This window comes from Rhinolophus sinicus, linkage group LG09 (assembly GCF_036562045.2).
Source record: "Rhinolophus sinicus isolate RSC01 linkage group LG09, ASM3656204v1, whole genome shotgun sequence".
In the NCBI taxonomy this organism is placed as follows: domain Eukaryota; kingdom Metazoa; phylum Chordata; class Mammalia; order Chiroptera; family Rhinolophidae; genus Rhinolophus; species Rhinolophus sinicus.
In genome coordinates this window covers 30723190-30746742 of record NC_133758.1, presented here as the reverse complement: position 1 = coordinate 30746742, position 23553 = coordinate 30723190, and the positions used below count along the sequence as shown (strand labels likewise).

Genomic DNA, 23553 nt, shown 5'->3' with positions numbered 1-23553 from the left:
CTCCTCTCCCTCTTATTCTAGAGGAGCTCATTTATCAGAGTCCTCAACTCTCTTCTTCCCCTGGGCTTAGTCACAGATCACTTATTTATTTAGCTATTTATTTACTCCCTCCCGTGCTGCATAAAAATGTTGAGCCAGCTTATAAAAATACAGAGTGAAGGATGGAAAAATGACCAAAATAAGCAATGAAGAAGACAAGGGGAAGCTGATGGAGCCAGCAATGAGAGGCGCACACGGAAATGTCGATCAGATGATGTTATTTGGTTACTATAAGTAGGCTGAAAATTTGGATCTAACTGTCCTAGGAGCCATAGAAAAGAGAGAAAAAAAAAATCAGATGGAAGGTACACGTCTCCCAGTAAGTCAGGAAAAGATCCACCTTTCTAACACAGAGACCAGAGAGAAGTGAGTGATCATTGTTACACTTGCTGGGCACATTGGCCAGAAACTGAGTTAAATGCTGTTCTGACATTTTCTCAATTGATCCTGGCAATCGTGTGGGGTGGATACTATTATGATGTTCATTTTACAGATAAAGAAACTGAGAATTTGAGAGCAAGTTAGTAATTGCCCAAGACCAGAGAGTTAGTCAATTGTAAAAAGGAGATTAAAACCTAAGCTATCAGTCTCCATGTCTGGGTGCCAAACCAAGCAGCTCGCCTGCAGGGCTCTAGGGCGTTATTTCTACAACAGATAAAATAAGGATTTTTGTAGGGCTGTGTCTCCTCACCTCTCTCAATGCAATTTCTTAATATAAGCACAAAAGCATAAACCAGATGAAATTCAATGAAAGCAACTCTTTGAACCAAACCAGTTTGTCCATGTGCTTAGTTCTTTGATGATCTAATTTCCTTCTCTGTGTAGATATAAAAATATTGCAGATTCTATCAGGAAGTTGATCTACAGGTATTTTCTCAAACCATAATCAGTCATTCTAATGCATCCCAAACCAACTCTAGCACAATTTCTTTATAACCCAGGAGAAACTTTTGGCCTCTCCACTCCCATGTCTACCTCTACACAGGAAATACTCTTACAGCCAACAGAACACACATGAAGACCTCTGTTAAGAACATCAAGGGGGCAACTTCACCTGCCTTGTGGTTGTTTTCTTTCAACCCGTTCTTTGTGAAATGCTTTAGGCACGGGTATTCCCTCTATTCAAGACCTCATACTGTTCAGGCAGCATTTCTCAAACTTTTAGCTTCCACAAGCCACTTCAAGCTAATGCAGACCACCACTTTCAGGTAAAAAATGCATCACAATGTTTAGAAATAAAAACATCACATGTTTTTAAAAACCTTTTTATTATGGAGAAATTCAAACATATGTAAGTAGGATAGTATAATGAACCTCCGTGTACCCATCACTCAGCTTCAACAATTATTGACTCGCAGCCAATCTGTTTCAACACTACTCCCATCCACTTCCTCTCTCCCATATTATCCTGAAGCAAATCCCAGATATTATCATTCCATCCATAAATATTTCAGTATGTGTCTCTAAAAGATATGAATCTTTTAACATTATCAGACCATTTTTACAACTAAAAGTATCCATAAAGTTCCTAAATATCATCAAATATCAAATTTCCAATTGTCTCAAAAATTTTTTTTGTTTGAATCAGGATCCAAATAGGACCCACACATTTCTATCAGATAGAACGTTATTTTAAATAACACTAATCATCTCATGCATTTGTAAGGACATCATTTTTAATCTCTTCCCAAAGCATCTGTCCAATTTTGTCAGGTTTATTTACTTCAGACTCCATTGGTTTCTTTCTTTACCCTTTATTTTTACTAAGCTAAGCACTCCCAACTCACAGTTATAAGTCATTAGAAACAGAATCAAGTGACTGATGTCTCCAATGGCCAGGGATTCAAAAATGAGAGATTCCTCATTGAAAACTCTTTAGGCCCAATTACAAAATATATTCAAAATCCAGATGCATGCATACTTTAACTTGGGAGATGGGGGCAAAATGGGTCCCAGTCATCCACACAGACTGCTCCACGCTCTGGAAAGCATGTGTCCAACATGACAGGCAGTTCTAAACTATGCCCAATTGCCACGCGGGGTCTCAGCTCCCACTCCTCGTACCAGAACGCAGAATATGGTGAGGCCAAATAGGAACACCCACGGAGCCATAGATAGGGGAGTCATACCACTATATTCTCGCTGGCGGCTGGGTTGGAGACACAGGAAGCAGGAGCCATACGACCCACACCCTGCCATCTGCTTCTCTGCCAACCAACTAACCAACTCCCTTGCCAGGGTAGCCACGGCAGTTATATTAGTGGCTAATGGCTAACTGGTTACAGCTGATGGCCAACTAGTTTACAGCTGTTGGCCATCTAATAATCAAGCCAGCACCTTGCCATGTGAGGGTGAGAGCCTGGAAACTGCTCTCTGGGACTCTGTCCCTACACCAATAATAGATTGCTCTCCTCTTAAAGTGAAGACAAGTATCAGATATTGAGAAAGAGTTCAACTCCACTTACAGCAGATTGGACTTCAGTTTCGTCTTAAGGAAACAATCTGGTTTCTCAGCTAATTGTTTTCTCTTTTAAGAGGCTGACTTTATCCTTTGGATCCTACAGGCCAATGCCAGAATTAACAAGGTGTCTGAGACAGAATCACCAGTAGATATGCCATGATGGGCAAAGTCAAGTTCTCATCCAAAGTTGTGGAAAGGCCCTCTGATGGCATAAGGGAAAGTAGAGGGGTGGGGATCCGCCTATCAGAAAGAGCAGTTAGGAGGACACTGAAATGTCCAGGCAAGAAGTGACATGCTCCTGAAGCTGAGTAGGAACAGGGCAGATGGAAGGGGAATGTGAGAAAAGAAGAGGGGATTTGGGGCTGACTGAAGGTAGGGGGTAAGGATGGAAGAGGAAGGAGTCATTAGTGGCATTCATATTTACTGCTGTGCTGGGAGGCTGTGTAAAAAGGAATCCTAAACACACACACACACACACACACACACACACACACCTGCCCCCTCCAAATTGCCCAGGGTCCTGAGATGGAAACAGCCAGCTGATCTGTGAAGAAAACATACCCTATGTGAAATACTCTTTGTAGTTACAGCAAGGGTTCTCAACAATGGCTGCACGTAAGACTCACCTGGAGAGTTTAAAAAAGACTCTGCCCAGGCCCCAGCTCAGGCCGGTTGAATCAGAATCCCCCGCTTCCTTCCCCCCCAACACAGGTGAAGCTAACGTGCAGCCAGGGCTGAGAACCGCTGGCTCAGGCCTGGCCAGCAAGGGCAGCTGCAGTACAAGATTGCCCGCCTGTTCCAAAATCTGTAGGAGGACTGAGTGTGGGACCCGGTCACAGCTTGAAGTTTAGTTTGGCTCAGCTCGGGCCCCCTGTTGCTGGGGGTGAGTGGAATGACCTGACCTTCGGAACTCAGTTCTCTGTCAAAAAGAGACTGGCAAGGACAGCCCAGCAGGGGAACAGGAAAGTAGGGAGCCAGGTGTCCGGCACACGTGCTTCCCCTCTGCCTGCAAGTGGCAGTTCTCACACTTCTGTGAGTCACATTCACGGTATTTATCAAATGCCGATGCCTGGGCCCCATTCCCTGCATAGGTCAGGTCTACAATGTGTGGCCCAGGACTCTGCATTTCAGTGAGTCCCAGGTGACTCTGAAAGAGGGTTCCCAGCACACACACGCCCAGAAACTCTGAGAGGCCTGCAGGGGCAACAGTCAGTGGACATATACAGGGCAGAGATTCTTTTTCATCTTGGATCCTGGCCCAGGAGACTGAACAGGCAGGTCTGAAGTAGCACCTGGCAGTCAGCTGTCAAGAGTTAGAACAGTGTCAGTGGGGCTCTATCCAATTTGGGGGACCTTAATGGGAAAAAAGTGCACCTGCCCCAAGTTTTCATTGTATCATAGAATGTAGAAGCAAAGCAGGAAGGGCTCTTGACTCACTTACTCCATTTCACCAAAAGGGAAACGGGGGCATTTTCCTAGGCTGACTGCTGGCAGGAGGTGCAGGGGCGAGAGGCACCCAAGCAGCCTCTGGTCTTTCAGAGAACTCAGTTTCAGCTGTGGGTTTTAATGTGAGGTCCTTGGACCAGTAACATCAGCGCCGTTGGGAGAAGTGCCAATTCCGGGGCCATCCCCGACTGCGGGATCAGATTCCCAGGCTGTCACCACAAGGCCTCAGGTGATTCTGATTCGGGTTTGAGAACCCTGCACCAGAGGCTCAAATGCCTTAGTGCTCACGGGCTTAGGGAAGGTTCCCCACCTCTCCTGCCATCACCTCAGTCCCTTTTTGTGGGGCTGGGAAGTCACACAGCACCCCTCCAGCACTTTCCACTAGATATTGAGGTGCTGAATAACACAGGGGCTGCTTTGCGTCTGGAGAAAAGGCAGCCGGGTTCCGGGCAGCTGCCACCTGCCCAGCTGGCTGCTCGCAGCCTTGTTTTTCTTTAAGCCTGGAGTGGGGGTACAGAAGGGGCTTTCTCTCAGAAAGAAAAGGCACCTGGGTGCCTAACCCCCCAAAGTAGAGGCAGTTCTGGCCCAGACACCCCAAGGTCTGGTTCCACTGTCTTCCCTAAAGAACTGGGAGAGTAGGGCTCAGAGAGGCTTGGGGCACACCTCCACACTCTCCTTCTGGCCCCAGAGTACTTTCCATAGGATGGGGGAGCAAACACTGTCATTCCGGAACAGGCTTTGCTCAAAGGGCCGCGTCCTGGATCAGGACAAAAGCCCTTCTCGGAAAGGGTGTCAATGTTTGTATCCACACCTCCAGAAATCGGTTTTAGTCAGCTTGGCCTGCTGCAATGAAATGCCACAGACTGGGTGACTTAAATAACAGACACATATCCCTCTGGTTCTGGAGGCTGGGAGGAGAGGCTGATTCTCAGGCTGAGGTACAGGGCGAGAGGACCAGCCCAGTGTGACAAGATGAGTTATGCAGCCCTTTCTGCTCCAGTCCCAATCTTGGGCTTCTTCCAAGCATTCTGATCAAAGAGAAAAACTATGCTCGAAAGAGGGAGTCACTAGGACCAGGAATAATCCAGCCGTGTTGTCAGGATTCATTACAGAGACTTTAAATGTGTTATAAGAGAGTGCACAACTTTGAAGCCAAAATTCGGGGATGTACTTGGGTTAAATTAAAAGCACAATTTTGTATTTTCTTGTCAAACAACTTTACGTGAGGCAACAAATGAAGTATAATTCAACTCAACAGGAAATATCACACTTGGAGGAAAATCATAGAGAGGAAAAAAAAAACCCACTTAAATTAAAGCCAAACATTCTTTCCAAGACACAACACTGACATTTCCAGATTGACAGCAGAATGAGTTTGTTTCCATGAAACAAAACCATGAGTCCAAAGTCTGCTTCTGAAACAGTTTTGCACTTCACCTTCACTTCTCAAGGCTCAGGGAACGATGCTTGTGGCCTTTCTCAGGGCCAGGTAACCTGTGACAACATCAGATGGCAGCCTCCGAATGTAGGAAAACTCTTCAATGGTGCTGAAGCGAAGCTTGCTCTGGGGGTCAGTGTAGTTCGCCTGGGTGGGAAATAGGCACAGAGAAGGGCAGAGAATTGGTGGTGGTGGTGGTGGTGGTGAGGAATATTTTAAGTTCAAGTTTAAATTTTTTTTTTTCTATTTTACTGACAGTGAAATAATATATTTTCATCATGTCTTACTCTGTCACCAAGAACACTAAATTGCTCACTTTGGCAAAAACTTGTTCATCTTCCCAGACTTGAGAAATACTTCAGTGTATGGATGGGAGGAAGAGGAATAACTACATCAGACACTAGGATTCTTCTGGTTGCTGCCTCAAGGGCTACAAGCAACAGGTCCAAAATTGAATTCATGATGATCATCCCTCCGATCCCTGCCTTCAAACTCCCATCTGCTTCAAACAAAAGTTCCAGGTCTGTTCCCCAAGGCAGGGAGAGGCACCTCCAGGCACGCTGGCACACCCGCCCCTCCCTGCCACCCTCCCTGCTCCCAGCACACTCTTCTCCACTCTTCCAGCCCCTCCCCTTGCCACTTACACAGCTTCCTGGGTTTCACTCAGTGCTGGACTGGCCACCCATACCCACTCTTGCACTGGAAGGGATGGCCATCCTACAACTTCAGTCAGGGTCGTCTTTGCTACTTGTACTTCTGCTCATTTTTTCTTCATGAAACCTCTCAATGGCTCTTCTCTGTTCTCGGGACAAAGGCCAAGTCCTCAGCATGGCTCCTCAGTCCTTACCAGCAGGCCCGGCCCTCCTCCTTCCCGAGCCTCTTCCTCACCACATGTCCTCACTCCCATATGTCCTCACTCGCTGGTTCCAACTACCCTGGCTCTAAGCCCTTCCCTCCTGTCATGCCCCATTTGCCCTTTCCTTGGGAGGGGCCCCCAGCCCGGCCCACTGTGCTCAGTAATCACCTGTTTATCCTTTAGGACTCAGCTCCCAGAGTCCCATCATCAGGGAAGCCTTATCTGCCTCCCCACAGGAGGTCAGAACCTCCCTCACGGTCAGCTGTCACCTCACCATATGTGTCTCCCTTGGAATGCTATCTCCGTTGCTTTTACTTGCATTTCCTGAGGCAGGAAGCCTGTGGTGTGCTTATCATTGGTCCCAGCTCCTAGTGCAATGCAAAGCTCACAGTGGGCCTTCAGTCAGTGTTTGCACAGCAAATGTTGAATGAATGGATGAATGAATGAACGAACAAATGGACAATCAGGACCATCACAGAAAAGAGACCTTGTTTCCGTATCAAAATTCTCTTCTGGTCTGGTTTTCCCATGTGCAGAGTGGAGACAATAATCCACTCACTATATACCTCAAGGCACATGTCTTCCGCACATTTTGAAGCAGAAAACATGAGAGTGAGTCATTTGGAGCTCCTTTAAAAAAATTATAAAAGATGCCATTAAAGTCTAGACAGATAACGTCCAATTACTCCATTGTGGATTGTCTGCTCTGAGGTTGGTCATCTCTGTGGACCGAGACGCAGCTACACTGTGATTTAATCAGGGAGGGGCCTAAAGAAGCAATGAGCTGAGGGGAACTGAGTCATATGTTTCTCATACTCTTAAAGTCTTCAGCTCCGTCACTGGGGACCTCCGTAGGTATTTAACATCCGAATGCGTGTCAGGAAGGGGGGTTATTTCTAAAAAACTAAGATTGATTAAAGCTCTATAATAAAATAAAACTGTGATCCTTTGGCTTGATCTAGATATTGCCTTCCTGTACCACATTTCCTTCAATGACAGTAATATAAAGGAAGGCTTCAATAGAGAAACAGCAACAAATCCCTTTGGAGGCTCCTGGCCACGAGGCAGTTAGATGAGCTAGCTGGCGGGGGAGCTGCCCTGTGTTTCCCAGCAGGGGCGCAGGCACGTGCAGCGGGCTTTGATCAGCCAGTCTCCATATAGGAACCAGGCCAGCAGGCTCCATTCCTGTGGCGGCCTCACTCCCACCACCAAGCTGTGCTGAGCCAGCCTGCCCAAGTTCAGACCTCACTGCCAAGGCGACTTAGAATAAATAATGCAGAATACAGAGATACTGTGGCACCAACCAAAAGGTCAGCAACAAGAACTTGCACAGACTGGACCTGACCTAGTATTCTGAACAGAGGGGAGGACACCATGTGACACCACAGAGTTGAACAAGTAAAGAACTGCACTCCTGCAGTCAGAACCTCCTCCGGATTCCAGCCCTGGAGCCTGAATGAAACAAAGGCTGCCTCCCAGGAGGGCAGGCAGCAGCTTTCAGGCCTCCCTCGCTGGCGGGGTCACAGGCAGTATTCACTGCTCCCCCGTCTCTCCCAGAGCCGCAATACTTTCCATAGCTTTGTAACAAGGGCTACACACAGGGGTGACCCCCGCATGCCTTCCTGCCATGCCCAGCACAGGGGAAACAGTCACTTGGCCTGCTGGGAACCAGTGGGTCAGCGTAAATATGAGCTAGGCTTCATTTTTAAATTGCGTAACTTTATACACGTTAACAGATGAATATATTTTCCTCTAGAAAAAGAAAACATTATAAGTAAGACTCAAGTCCCCTTCTACCACTGTCTACCATCCAAAGTCCTTTGCCTTCCCTGAGGAAACCATTGCTAGGTGGGCACCCTTCCAGACCTTGTTTATATACACCCTCACACACGTATGTGAACACACCAGGGAAATGACCCTGTATTTTTTCGTGAGTGTGTGTTGATTTTTACTTAGGTGGTATCATGCAGCCTATACTGCTTTGCACCTTTTGGTAAATAATACATCTTAGAAGTTTATCCGCGCTGTTAACATATACATCAAGCTCTCAGCAGAGTATGAAAACACCCCCTCCCATCGATTGACCTTTATGTTGTTTCCAATATTTTGCTAACACATTTTCTCAGAAGCATTTCTGCATGAAGCTCCTTGTAGACACTATTTCTCTAGGGAGCTGCCTAGAAGGCACATTGCTGGGTCATAGGCTTTTGCTTTTTTGTCCCAGTAGGTAGTGTGAAACAGTCCTCAGAAGAATCCATACCAATATATTCTAGATTCCCACCTCAAAACAGCAATGTACTAGGATACCCATTTCTCTGTGTTGGTGACACTCCCTACCTGATGAGTCTTTTTCCTGATTAATAGTGAGGTTCAACATCTACTTATTGGTCATCTGTATTTCCTCCTTGTAATTGTCTATTCATATCCTTTTAGCCAATTCTTCTATGGGATTTTCCTTCAATGATTTGGTAGAGTTCTTTGTATATTCAGAATTTCTTAATTCTACATACAGTGGGGCAGGAGGTTTTAGGTTATGTATAACATGACAAGTCCTTTGCCGATGGCATAAAGGGGCCTGAACAATGCTTCTCATGATGCGTCTCAGGCCTCCTCATGTGGGAAAACCACTGCACTAGCAGGTGAGCTGCCTGATAATGGTAAGGATAAAGCTACCATCCAAGAGCGCACCTTCCAAGTAGAAGCCATCAACTGAGCTTCTACAAACTCAGCGCAAAATGGTACAGGGAGGGATTTCCACTTTGGGTCATAAGAGAGTAACTGGTGGCAAGCTAGCTCTTCTGCAACTATTAAAAAGGGTCAAGTATATGAGGCAACTATTTTCAGATAGTAGACAGGAGACAGCATAAGGCTACAACATTTCTCTCAAGGTGAAGTCCCCTCAGGGGACCTTTAAGAGGAGATGCATGCCATGAATGGATGCCAGAACCCACCACACACACAGGCCATTTTATAGCACTTCTTCTCCCTATCATTTTTTAGGATCATTGTGTTTTAAGGATCTATGTTAAAAAGTTTGTAGAATACCGAGGAGTGTGTGCTTTCTGGAGGAAAAGCTAAATCTATGACTAATTCAGAGTATAACTAACACTATTTTCAAAAATAAAAACTGAAATCCTTCCCAATGTAAAATGTGTACCATTAATTTAGTCAGTTTGTTACAGAAGTTGGAGTCACATATTTTCATAAAAATGTAAAGCATTTAAATGATGTGGATGAATTTTTAAAAGTGAAATGACTCATTATTTCTATAGTTATGGAAAAAAGCCCATCTTCCAAACTGAACAGTGATAAAGAAGGAGGAAGAAGGCGAACTGAAAGTTCCACCCTTCATCTACATTCAGAAAGGAAAGAACGGAGGCTCTCTCAGGTTTTCGAGGTTCAGCGACTTGCCCAAGTCCTATTCACCCAATTATACCGCTGGTTTTCAAACTGTGTTCCCCAGAAGCACGTTGGGGGTCACTGTGGTGGGGAGCAGGGAGAAGAACAGAGGACCAGATCCACAAGGGACCACAGTGGGTAAGTGAACTCCAGGGGATTCTGTAAAAGATTTCATTTGCAAAGGGGGTTCTGGTGCTTAAGATATGTTTGAAAATCTCTACCTTTACCGTAGTGCCTCTTTAGAGAAGTTTAAATATTTTTTTAAAAAAATACAATCATCTCTAAATTGCAGGTAGTTTTTAAACATTGAGCAGTAAAAAAGAAATAATTGTTTTTTTATGTAGTTAACATATACATGAAACATATAACGTGTATATATATATACATATGTAAGTATACATATACGTGTGTGTGTGTGTGTGTGTGTGTGTGTGTGTGTATCTTTCATATAGTTAACAAGCAGAGGAAGAGGAAGAGGAAGTGAAACTTGGGTCTCCTGCTTTCTGGAGCAATCCAGTCTCCAGGTTGCCCACATGGGTGACCCAAGGGGCAGCCACTCTAAAATAAATGCATGAACGCTTCAGCACAAACCTACTACCTATTCAAAGTATACAGGCTCCAGGCAGGACCCATGGTGGTCAATATTCAACACTGTCTAAGCAGACAGTACTGTGAAATCTTCCTTTCAATTCAATGTCATAGACATTGACATGTAATTACACTCACCAGAAGACCTGACACATCAGAATACTTCTTAGCTGGTTTGAAGGACGGAGGAGCATCAATACTGAAGTCTGGAGGGGGAAAAAAGAAAGAAAAGGAAGCTAACTAAAGTGGCTTTAAAACATTCAGATCCCTTCCCTTTTCATCTAAATTTTATTTTATGATTAAGCACTCACAGAGTTCTCTGGGGGAAATGATGCAGTATGCCACAGACCAAGTACAGGCTCCGGAGCTAGCTCTGCCCTGGCCCCAGGGACCCTCTACCCAGAACCACCAATAGACAGCTCATCTGCCCACAAGCCACTCTCACTGTCTCGGGCTACATGGGCTGACAGTGATGAGATGCCAAACAACCCACTGCCTGCATCTGAGCGTCCAGACACTGGAAGGTCCACACCCACACAACTGACTAGCTCACTTGTCAGCCGTCTGAGTCACCCCATGAAAGACGTGTAGTGGGACAGGAGGTGAAGACTTTTACCTGTACTTTCCAATGAAGTTGCACAGAACATATAACAGTGCTTTACACAGATTTGGAAATACTGCCGCGTAAAGCGTTTACTCTGAAAAACACCGGCTCAGAGAGAAAAACAGAACTGGCCTGTAAGTTGGTCAGTAAAAAACCTCCTAAATCTTGGGCAACCTTGTTCTTGGAAACAAAGTTTAAGAGCAGACGTCTGAATAAGTTTGTCAAACAGAAACACCAATATTATCACATCAGGACCTATTTCTCCAGATTGAAATGTTAACAGTGACTCTCAAAACCACACCTCCAAGACAAAACAGATTCAACACTAATCAAGTTATGAGCAAATGTACACATTATTTCCCTGTATTGATGGCACTATGTAATTCCTAAGCTAAAAACTATTTCCTACATTCATGCAAACACAATGATATAGGTCTGTTATAAGAAGTTACGAGTCTGAACACTATAAACTCCCAGAAGGCTCGAGACAGCTTACAGTTCGGATCATTCAGTTGCCACGGCAATGCTCTTTCGGAAGCCAGGATTTGTTTCAGGTTTTTCCAGGTTCTGTTCTTCTTGCCAGCTACTGCACCACCATGGCCTGAGTGCTCGAATTAAAAGCATGGATTAGAAGAAACAAAAATCAATGGAAACTACCATTTCAGAATCTGACATTTCAGAATCTGACATTTATGCTTATTCCTAACTGCACTCTGTCATAACCCTCATTCTGTCAGCAATCATTTGTACCCCTAAGGCTTTTTAAAAAAAATGTATTACACTGTGCACTTTAATCTTACTTATTACATTGTACACTTTAACCTTACTTATAAAAAGCAATGCTTTGGGATTGTCAAAACCCATGAGTGACTGAGTGAGTGAGTGGAGTAGAAATAAAAGGTTATTATTATTATTTTTTACATTCACATAAAAAATCCCATCTTTTATTGGGTCTAACTTTATAAAATTCACTCATGAATTTCTCGTTACTTTCAAATGAATTTACCACAAAGTTAGATTTAAACTCATGACCACATCCCTAAACGCCCTTCCGAGGGCAAGTCTCTGCCTTGCAAATTACTGGTGATCCTGGAAAACCTAAGTAAGGCACAATCATGGCAGGCAAGACTTCTGGAAATTTTTGTTTTCTTTTGTCCTGTGAAGGTGACAAAATAAAATGGAAAAGAATACCAAAGTCTGTTGCAGGCACTGGCAATATTGTATTTTTAAAACTAATTAATGAAAAATGAACTTTTAATGGTGTAATCTGAATCACTCATTTATTATATCCCACGAGAACAAAAGGAAGAAATCTAAGCTATTGTGCTACTTCTACTTCACTGCACAATAGCTTAGATTTACTTAGAGGAAGTGCCCTTCTTCTCTTGCCTCCACCCCTCCCACAACAGCCCATGACAGAGAGGGTGGCAACTAGGTTGATGGAGAAGGGGACAGCCGTGCCACCTGGGCTGCACGCCAGCACAATCAGAAGCCAAGGGGTGGCGGTTTGGTTTTTTATTTATAAAATACCTTAGATGCTTACCACAAAGTTGAGATCCTTAAATGGCAAAGGTTTAGCAGTTTTTTCCATAGGTCCTGTGCTAAAATCAGAGGGCACCATTTTATTCTCACTCATGGCTTCCATGCTGATACCCTTAAAATATAATAGGAATAGTAGGAAGTCAGTTTCTTCTAGATGCATTCCCTAACTCAGCTCTCAACGAGACATAAGACGATACCACAGGACACTTGAGGGAAGGCAGTGTGTCCAGAGCCTCAGCAGGTGGCTGCACAGAGGTCACACCAGAGTGGCAGCAGCAGCTGCTGTGCAGAGGCCACAGGAGAGACAGCCAGGACCCCAGCTGTCATGCTTTCTGGCCCCACGATGTGCTGAGCATAGAGATACGTCTACCTGAGCTGGCTCATTTAACTCTGACAACTACTAGTAGTACTATTTATCCCCAATTTACAGAAAAAAACAGGCTCTCCATGACACCATGCGGACCCTGTTCCTGCTGATCTTGTTGAACTATATACATTGAAACATTAAGACAGAAAAGGTCCAGCCCCTTTAAGGGTCTCATCAGCTACAGGAACCAGGCGAGAGCTCGTTTGCTTAACGGGCACAACAGGACGTGGGCATTCTGAGGAAGGAGAACAGAGGGCGAGGAAACCAGAGGGTCAGCTGGCTGTGGCCGGAGAGCTCTGACAAGCAGGCTAATATGCTTTAAGACAAAAAAAAAAAACCTCTGAAGCTAACAATCACAACGGAAAAACAAACAAAATAGTAAGAAACCACTTCTGATTTGTAACGCAATTTCCAATCTTCCCAGACTGCAATAAACTGTTTCTTTATTGATATATAATTTAAGTAGAGCGAAATGCACAGATCTGAAGTGTAGGTTTCATGAGTTTTGCCACATGTTTCCACTTGTGTAATCCATTGGCATCATCCCAGAAAGTTCTCTCATGCCTCTTCCTAGTCAATACCTTCCACCCTCAGGGGCAAACACTGTTCTGGTGTCTACCACATTAGCTTCTTTAGCTCAGAAGAAAGTTTCTGAGATTCCTCCATGCTGTTGCTTAGATCAGTAGTTCGTTTCACTGAATTTGTATACTACTCAGCAGAATGGTATTCTACTGTATGGACGTACCACAATTTTTTATCCATTTTCCTATGGATGAAATTAGGTCATTTTCAGTCTTCAGCTATTATAAATAAAGCTGCTGTGAAATATCTGTACAAGCCTTTGTGTGGACATGTGTTTTTACTTCTCTTGGGTAAATACCTAGCAATGGAATGGTTGGGTTATAGGGTAAGCATATGTTTAACTTTATAAGAAACTGCCAAATAATTTTCCTAAATGGTTGCACTCTCACACTCCCAGCAGCAGTGTAAGAGAGATCTGGTTGTGTGTGTGTGTGTGTGTGTGTGTGTGTGTATATTCCACTCCACCATCCCTGTGGGAGGAAGGAGACCGGGAGAAACAGGGACCACTCACTCTGCTCAACAGTTCTCGGAACAGTGTCTTCTCACACATCTGCCCAGACTCCATTCCAGGGTCTCTGCACATGGGCCTGGACTCCAGCCAAGGAGTCCATTCACGGTCCTTGCCTAACCTTTCTCCCCTCCAAGACCCAGCTCAAATGTCAGCTCACGAAGAACTAAGAGGCCTCCAATTTTTCTTCCTTTTCCTACCATCTGTAGCCACAAGTGATGTCTTTCTTCTCTTCCTTCCCTCCCTCCCTCTCTCTACCCACTCCTCCCTCCCACAGTCCTTTGCCCTTATGTGGCACTTTCCTCAGCATAAGCTTCAGAAGAGTGATTCTGTAGTGCACGTCTTGTTCACTCCATTCTCTACAGCAGTCACTGACGATCTTTTAAGTGCAAGCTTGATTGCACCCCCATACTTACAACTGGTCATTGGCTCCTGCTGCCCTAGCGAGTAGGAACAAATTCTGAGCCTCTCTCTAGCCTCGCCTCTTGCTCTCCCTCTTTCCTGTATTTTGTATTTTCTGGTGAAAAATCCATTGAGTCATTTTCTATACAGCACAAAATGTATTCAATTTTTCCATTTTTATATACATTTCACCAAAATTACTTTCATCTGGATGGGTCCATGTCAGATTTAATTTTACAACAAAAATTAGACTTAGCATTTTGTACATAACTTTTATTGCCCTTGTGATTTTTCCCTCATGATCACAGCATTTCTGCCAGGTACATGTGTCCTGGGGGCCCAATGATGAGGAAGATTTGATTTTTCCCATCACATTTAATCATTAACCAATGTTACTGGAGTAACCGGTTGTCAATGTTATTTTGTGTTGACTATTTTGTGTTGAGTAATATCTATTATAATTTGGATATATGATTGATAGTTTGTATTTATGTCTTAGTCAATGAAAACGCAGCAACTTTTGAAATAGGCAGAGAACAACAGATCAGAAGAAGGAGAGACAAAGGAGACAGGTGAGTGGATTAGAGGAGGAAAGTCAGAGAGTGAGAAAGCACAGAGGGGACAAATCATCTGCTTCACTCTATGGCTTAGTCTTCTGTCCCCTGCCTGGCACAGAGTAAGTACCAAATCCTCACTGACAGGTTAACTGACCGAGTGACTGGAGTTAAGGGAGAAGATAGCGTGGCTAAATAACTAAATGCCAGCGTCAATATTTACGATGTATGTGCTCAGGAGTTCACTGTAAGGAATCGTCTCTGGGTGGGATGCAGGGACCCAACGCAAAGAAACATAGGAAGGATAATTCAGAAACAACTGGGCTTGGTGACCTCTGGGGCACAAGGGAAGAGGGTGGAAAGGACAGGGAGATGGGAAGGGAAGAGAGAGCAGTAAAACTTCTCTATGTAGAACCTTTTGTCGAGTTTTGCCCTTTTGAACCATGTTAAAGTTTCACATACAAAAATAATTAATAATAATAAAGCCAATAAGGATGCAGCAAGCAGACAGAGAAAATGAAATACAAACGAAACCAAATCAACCTAACTGCATTTGGAATGAAGAATAACCACACTGAAGGGGAGGAAGGGAGAAGTCACTTTAAACACAGTGTTTTGACAATATAACCTAAGGTTAAAGGCAAAAGAACCATAAACAATTGGTAGGTTTGTTTCTCACAAGGGTACAGGCTAGTAATTCTGACACTATATGTATTCTAAGATGAAGTAAATACGGAATGAGGGAAAGCTAGAACGAACCTCGCTTTCAGAGGTTCTCAATATGAACTCAGGGTTTTTCACATACACACAGACAAACACAGAAACGATACAGAGCTGTGTGTGTTGGGGGCGTGTTGTTATACACACATACCTCTATTTCCTAGTTCTCTCCACTGACAGGGCTGGAAGCAATGAACAATACGCACATCACTGTTCAGACCTTGGTTTCTAAATAATATTTTCCAAGAACGAGTGATCCTTGAAAAAATGGCTGATTCCCGGGCTGGGACAGGAAAGTATAAGATGACCTTTGTGGTACCAGAAAGTAGGAAAAGCTACTGTATCAGTTTGCTAGAGCTGCCATAACAAAGTAGCACAGGCTGAGTGATGTAAACAACAGAAATGTCTCTTCTCACAGTTCTGGAAACTAGAAGTCCAAGATCGAGGTGCCAGCAGGCTTGATTCCTCCCGAGGCCTCTCTCCTTGACTGGTAGACGGTCATCTCCTCACTGTGTCTTCACATGGCCTTTCCTCTGTACACGTGCCTCCCTGGTGTCTCTCCCTCTTCTTATAAGGAAACCGGTCATATTGGATTAGGGCCCCACCCTTATGACCTCATTTAGCCTTAAATACCTCTTCAGAGGTCCTAGCTCTAAATACAGTGACATTCTGAGGTGTACTGAGGGATAGGACTACAACATATGAATCTTGGGGGGACACAACTCAGTGCATTAGCAGCACTCAAAAAATGATGGAGGTATGTTAAAGCAACAGGAGCCAGTCTGAAAAGTTCCCACTAGCCAAATCTAGACAGTTTGCGCAACAAAATAAATAATACTAACCCAAATATATAAAGGACTCTTATGACTCAACGACAAAAGGACAAATAATTCCATTTTTAAAAGGGCAAAGATTTCAATAAAACGTTTCTTCAAAGAAGATACACAAATGGCCAGCGAGCACATGAAAAGATGCTCAACATCATTAGTCACTAGGGAAATGTAAATCAAACCCGCAGCGATGTTAGGTATTTCACACCCACTAAAATGGCTATAATCAAAAACATAACGTGTATTGGCAAGGATGTGGAGAAATGAGAACCCTCATACATTGCTTGAGATAATGTAACAGGGTGCAGTCACTGAAAAACAGTTTGGTTACCCGTTTGTACAGGTAACCTGAACCCACGAGCCAGGAGCTCCACAGAACTTGAGGAGGAAGCCGGAGCTGGCATGCAGGTCGAAAAGAGTGACAGTCACCTGCTCTTTCCAGAGGTGGCCACACAGGGGAGAAGGAGGGATTTTGGCCCGCTGGCCGGGAGGCACAGGAGGAAAGCAGGTCACCTGCCAGTATTAGAAGGGGCCATTCTCCCGAGGAATCTAACGATTTATTAAGGGTGTACCACAAGACTCCTCAGGGAGGAAAGGCCGATAGGCGTGGGCTTCATGAGGCTGGGCCTACAGGGTGACCTAAATTAAGTGAGAGAGAGAATAACAACCCTACGCAGTGAGCATCCCATCAGAACAGAAGAACCAGGACAGCTATGGACAACTCAGGGAAAACAGGCGGAATGTGAAAGAGATTTCCTGGGGCCAGACACATTTTCAGTTTCGATTGTATTGAGTTTTTCATAAAGAAAAACTACTTATATAATGTTGTTTCCATCTGGGAGAAAATAAACAAACAGAACTGCTACAGAAGCAAAGAGAAGATGCCAAAGGGAATGAAGAACCAGGCCCCAAGGCCTCCATGGTTATTACAGAACCATCCACAGAACACACCCAGCTCACGGTGCTGCCATCCTCAAGCAGTGGCATTAGCTTTATCTCTTTGCCTGAACTACTGGCAGACACACTACATTTTCCCCTTTCTGTTCATGTCTCTTCTCTGATTCCCAGTGGAGAAGGTCAAAGGCACAGTGAAATCCTGGGAAGGAATACAGGGCATTCTTCTGACGTAGGCTGTTCTCAGGCCTTGGGAGACCCAGGAGAACACTGACAGGTAGAAATGCCTCACTGAGACCTGGGCAGGCAGTGCTGCCCCAGAAGCCACTAAGAAAAGCAGGCACCTCACCAAGTCCTTCTGGGTTGGAAGGTCCGGGAGCTCAGCCAGGAGACAGGATGCACCATGCGGCAGGTGCATCTGCCGAGAGGACGGGCAAGGTGGTGGGAAGAGAGGGCCAGAGTCGGCCTCACCATTCCAGGTGGCATGCTGGAGAAGAGTCAGGGAATGAGGATGACGTACTCATGCACTCATTTTCAAAACCAACCTCTCCTGCTCTGCTCGTGTGGCCACTCCATCCTCTTCTCGTCCCTGGTCAGCAGGCCAGAGCCCCACTGAGGACTCACGCTGAAGACGGGGCAGAGAAAGGAAGCCGTCCTGAGGTGCAGTGAGCTGCATCAGTCCAGAGCTGCACTTCCTCTGAAACAGTCAGGGCCCTCTTCCCTCTGACCAGGCTCCAAAAGAATACCCCACTCAGGGCCCAGAACTGGGTTTTCTGCTTTTCTTTCCTCTTTAACTCCGCCCTCCATGTTACTGCGCCCTCATTCTTCCCATCTGCTGGGCTTCGGCAGAGCTGAGATTCCTGTGTCTATCAGTGACGGTATGAGAAGGAGAGACCTTCAGTCAAAAGGACGATTAAGTCTGTGAGGCAGGGATGCAATAAAATAAAACCTAATATGATGTAGTTTCCATATCACTACACCACTGTAACACTAAGAGACTTTACGAGATAAACTGTCCCACACCGAGACATGCGCACGCTAAGAAGAGGAAAAACATAACACTTAGCACTAATACAGCTAATGTCAGCCCCAGGGAAGAGGAACCTGGCATGCTATCAAAGCCAGGCCTTCCCGGACTGAGACAAGTGAGTGAAGCCTTACTGCTACCCAACTGCGCAGCCCAAACAAATGGCTTCGTTTCTCCAGAGAGTAGCCTGCACAACTGACTCAGAATTAAGGATAACTTGGACATTCTGTCTGATTACAAAGCAGAGAAATAAATGTCTTTTGTCTTAACACTGAAAAATCAAATGTCCACTTACATCTAACAGTATTCTAGATTCAAAGAGTTCACCCTAGCCTGTAGATTTTATCAACGTGAATAGGCATTTTGAAAGTCTAAAACGCCTTATATTGAGCTAATAAAATTCCCCCAAGAAACATTTCTCTGCACCATGGATTTGGTTACATCAGAGATGTAATTACCTTCTAAGGTAGACTGACAAGACCAATATCAAGAGGCAGTCAAGAAAAAAGAATGTGGACTCCAGACAGCCTACCTGGGTTCCAATTCTGACTCTGCCACTTGTCAGCTGTGGCAGACAAGTGGGAAAGTTCCTTAAACTCTCTATGCTCCTGTCCTTTTATTTGTAGAATAACAATTCACAGAAGGTTGTTTTGAGGATTAAATGAGACAGTACTTAGAAAGTGCTTGGAACAGTGCCTGGTATGTAGTAAAAGACCATTAAATATCATTTATCATTATTTATCATGATTTCCTTCACCTTAGCACAGTGTATCTGTTCTCCAGCCCAAGTTAACACCAATCATTTTCAAAGTATCACAACCAGAATGGATAGGAGATGGACACTTTCCAGATTATGACATTACTGGTCAATAACTACATTAGTTACACTGAAAATATAAATCCAAACACAGAATTGTAATTCTGTGACAATTTGTACAACTTAGCAAGCATAAACACTTAGTAATTTCTACTGAACTAGAGTCATCTGATGAAATAACAAAACAGAATTGTTTTAGTTCTGTTAAACTATTTAATACTATTTTCCTAGGACTGATGTAAAGGAGACCACTATAAATGCTTTGATCAGAATACTTTTGGATCCAAAATATTTCCTTCAACTCCTGAGAACGTCCGAGCATAAAGCCCTTTACATTTCATCTATTCACTCAATTTTACTTTAGAAACAGAATGTACATTCTGGAAATTAAAACCCACCTTCAGAATCCATCAAATTACTTCACCAATTTCAAACAGCATTCTAATATCTATGTAAATATCCCTTGTAAATTTTTAAATCCCATGAAAGTTTTACAGACACTATTTTTTTATATGACAAAATAGCTAACTACTGAAGTATGGAAATTTGGATGATGAAAGATCTGTAAAGTCCCTTTTAACTCAAAAAATTCAATCATTTATATAAAAAACACTCATTTCCCACTGACAAAACCTTGAGCCATCTGATACCTGTGTACAGCTGCCACCCTGGAAGGCCCTCCCCATCCAAACCCAACACCCTTCAAAGTCCACCTCAAGTCCCTCTTCCTCCCTACCTCGCCTCTATCATAGCCTGCATGAGTCCTTATATTCCTACGTCCCGCCATATTAGGGCACCAACACAAGAGAATACTGTAGTCAACTTTGGTACATGGTTAGAAATCACTGTATTTCCCTACTTATTTCATATATGTGATAGGTAGAATTCTAAGATGGCCCTGAAGAATCCTGACCACTGGTGTACACACACTTCTTCCAGTAATTCAAGCAAACACTAATGTGGGTACCACTGTGAAGGGGTTTTGAAGATATGATTAAGGTCTCAAGTCAGCTGACCTTAAACAAAGGAGATTTCCAAGGTGGGCATGCCCTAATCACAGATTTAACCCTTTAAATCTGGGTGCAGGGGTCAGGAACAGGAGAAGTCAGAAACATTTGAAGCATGGGAGGGATTTGATGCACGAGAAATTCTTCTGGCTTTGGAGATGGAGGAAGCCGTGTGGCAAGGAATCCAGGACAGTGGCAAACTGCCAGCAAGGAGAGAAGGACCTCAGTCCTACGGCTGCAAAAAACTGAATTCTGCCAACAATCTGAATGAGCCTGAGAAAAAGATTTTCTCCCAGAGCCTCCAGACAAGAAACCAGCCCAGCTAACACAGATTTCAGCTTTGTGATAGCCTGAGCAGAGAACAAACCAGTCACGATGAATCAACACTTCTGACCTACAGAACCATGAACTAATAAATAGGTCACTTAAGCCGTTAATTCGTGGTAATTTGTTACGAAAGCAATAGAAAACTAATACAATATATGAACATTCTCTTCTCCTTGGAGATTTTTGGGAAGACAGGGACAAGCTATAATCCTTTGAAATGTCTTAAGCATTATGCTGGGGACATAACAGACATACAATAAATTCTTGCTGATTGAACTGAACTGAAACAGAACAGAAAGGTTGAGCAAGGGACATACGAGTAGGTAACGGTCACCTCAGACAGATTCCAGGCAGCCCTCTGGGCAGCACGGTGCTAATGCCTGCATATGCTGTGAAACAGGGAACCAGGATGGAAGGCTATGGTAGAGCAGGAAAAAAAATACCTAAGACTCCTCTCTGGAAACAGAAGCCAAGTTGTTTCCTTCCTCATGGGATACTGAGAGTGGAAGTAGGGTAACTATACCTCATTAGTTAAACGCCAGCTGGGAAGAGGACAGCAAAGACAACAGAATTCACTATGCCAGAGAATGCCCTATTCTTTCCAGCCTGAGGGTTTGCTGAGGCTGCTGACATGGAGAAGACCCACAGGGAGTACTGAGGCAGTCCATCCTCTCAGCGAGAGCGCTAAGGCCTCCAGACTTGTGATTTCCACCAAGTTGGGTTACTGGGAATTTCCAGCATCCTGAAGGCATTTGACTACTCTTTGAAGCTTGCTATAGGGGAAGTGGACCAATGCTACCTTCAGAGTCAAAACAATCATTCCTCACACTAGGTACTGACTACATTCCTCAGTCTTGGCACAGTTGAATATCAAAATGCATCAGGCACATACTGGAAGAAGTACTCACAATGGCAAAGGACTACAATCAAGAGTATATAAAGAACTCCTAAATATTAATAATTTTTTAAAAAGACCCAATTAGAAAAAATCAGGCACTTCACAAGATACAGGAATGGTCAACAAGCATCTGAAAAGGTGGCTGATATCATTAGTAATAAGTAATCAGAAAAACAAAAATTAAAACAAAAATGAGATACAACTACAGAGCCATCAGATTGGCTAAAACTAAAGGGGGACGATGGCAAGTATTGGTGAGGATTTAGAACAACTAGAACTCTCATACTTTGCTGCTAAGAATGCACAACAGTGCAACTATGTTGGAAAATGATGTTTAACAATTTGAGTTAAATATGTGTCTATCTTATGATCCAGTGATTCTACTACTATCCATTCACCCAAGAGAAATGAAAGCCTGTATCTACAGACTTGTAGAGGAATGTTCAGAGTAGCTTATACATATAAGCCAAAAACCATAAACAACTCTAATGTCCATCAGACGTGGTATATTTACACAATGTACCAGATATATTGATACAGGTAATATCATGAATGAATGCACGACTCTCAAAAACAGTTTTACAGAGAAACCCCAACAAACCCAAAAGAATATTATGTTGTGTGTGAGTCCATTTATATTTTGTTCAAAAATGCAAAAACAATATTTGGCAAGAAATGTCAGAATAGTGGTTACCTCTGACAGGGAGGGAAGACAGTAGTGCCTAGAAAGGTAAATGCTATCTTCATCTGAGTAGTAGCCATATAAGTGTATACACGTAAGTCATTGATCTGTATCCTTTTGTGCATTTTAGTGTATGCAAGTCATGCCTCAATGAAGTCTTTTTAAAGCGGGGTGAAACACTATTAATAACCAGTGGGAGAAACGACAGGCCGTTAACATCCCTAAACATCTTTCTGGGTGAACAATGCCACACCCTGTGGCTAGAAAAGACACAGTAACACACTCCATCTTGGCTCTTATATTACTTTAAATAAAATACAAGAACCAAGACAACAGTCATCTAACCAAGCCACTCCTCTGCTGAAAACTTTTTGCTGAAAATTCTTTGCTGGAGCCTAAAACGGTTTTATCTGCACCAGGGACCAACCTACCAGAGGCGAGACCACAAAGCCCAGCGCATGCGCCCTAACTAGCCTGGCCTTGCGCATGCGCCCACTCCGTAACGCGCTCCTTCGCTCCGCCTCTCACGGCCCCGCGCAGAAGCCCACGTCCCGCCCCGCACGGCCACCGGGCACGCGCAGGTTAGTGGCGTGACAGCGTACCTGCGCAAAGCTAGAAGCGGCCGATTTTTTCTTCTTACTGGCGCTGTATCCCCCGGCGCTGCTGCCGTTGTGGGAAGGACTGGCTGGCCTCTTCTTGCTGTTCCGGGCTATCCCCGGAGTGGCAGTGGTCGCCACTATTGGAATTTGAGCCGCCATCCCTACCCTGAGTCTTCCTCCTCCCCCCTCCCCACTTCTTTCCCTGCGAAGGCCCTGGCTTCCGGCTCGCAGTTACTTCCGTCTTAATGCTTGAAAACCCGGCCTGGACTCCTAAAGTGTTAGCTGGCTTCTCTCGGGCAAATCTAAAAGGCGGAGCTCGGTTCAGCCAATTCCGTCAGGGCGGGAAGGTGTCTTAGGGCCCGCGTCCTGCTACTTTGGCTTTCCCACGTGCTTGGAAGTCCCGTGATTGGGGAATAGAACATCTCGCGATTTTTTAAAAAAATAACTAGGTTTAAAAAAATTTTTTTCCCACGTAACTAAGGTGGATAACTTTTGATGTCTGAGAATAGAAGTACGGTCATTCTCAGTGCATTAGTCCACCATGCTGCTAGCTTTCCCCTTGGTCACTGTCTTTTGGCAGAGAAGTTTGTGTATCAGTAGTGCCCAGATGGACTTGAAGGGTTGGATGGTTCTTAACCTTTTATGGGTCTCAGACCTCTTTGAGCATGTAAGCTATGCTACCCTGTTACCCGGACAATGAGACCTAGCGGGACAATAAGTTCTAATGCGTCTTTTGGATCAAAAATTAATATAAGACCCAGTCTTAATTTACTATAGTATGAGACCGGGTGTAATATAATAATATATATAATATAATACCGGGTTTTATATAAGATCGGGTCTTAATACTAATTTTTGCTCCAAAGATGCATTAGAGCTGACTGTCTGGCTAGGTCTTATTTTCGGGGAAACACGGTATCCTTCCTCTCCCACCCCCACCAAATGAATACAGGCATAGACAAAATT

At 44.1% G+C, this 23553-nt stretch overlaps 1 protein-coding gene and 1 long non-coding RNA gene across 3 annotated transcripts in view; one reads left to right on the top strand and one right to left on the bottom strand.

The window, feature by feature from the left end:
• LOC109452097 (uncharacterized) overlaps positions 1 to 10431 on the top strand; it is a 48088-nt gene extending 37657 nt beyond the window's left edge. Inside the window, exons 5-6 of one of the 2 annotated variants that reach the window (XR_012498767.1) lie at positions 9513 to 9777; positions 10092 to 10431. This is a non-coding gene — a long non-coding RNA (uncharacterized LOC109452097). Of the gene's footprint in view, positions 1 to 5728; positions 6023 to 9512; positions 9778 to 10091 lie in introns of those variants that run through there. The other variant, XR_012498768.1, reaches the window with a different exon arrangement.
• On the bottom strand, positions 1289 to 22918 carry INO80C (INO80 complex subunit C). The gene is made up of 5 exons (XM_019740839.2): positions 22591 to 22918; positions 12375 to 12485; positions 11328 to 11439; positions 10366 to 10433; positions 1289 to 5531 (listed from the first exon to the last, which is right to left on the bottom strand). The coding sequence occupies exons 1-5, from the start codon at positions 22744 to 22746 to the stop codon at positions 5400 to 5402; spliced, it is 579 nt and encodes a 192-aa protein (XP_019596398.1). The 5' UTR covers positions 22747 to 22918; the 3' UTR covers positions 1289 to 5399.
• Positions 22919 to 23553: the final 635 nt, after the last annotated feature.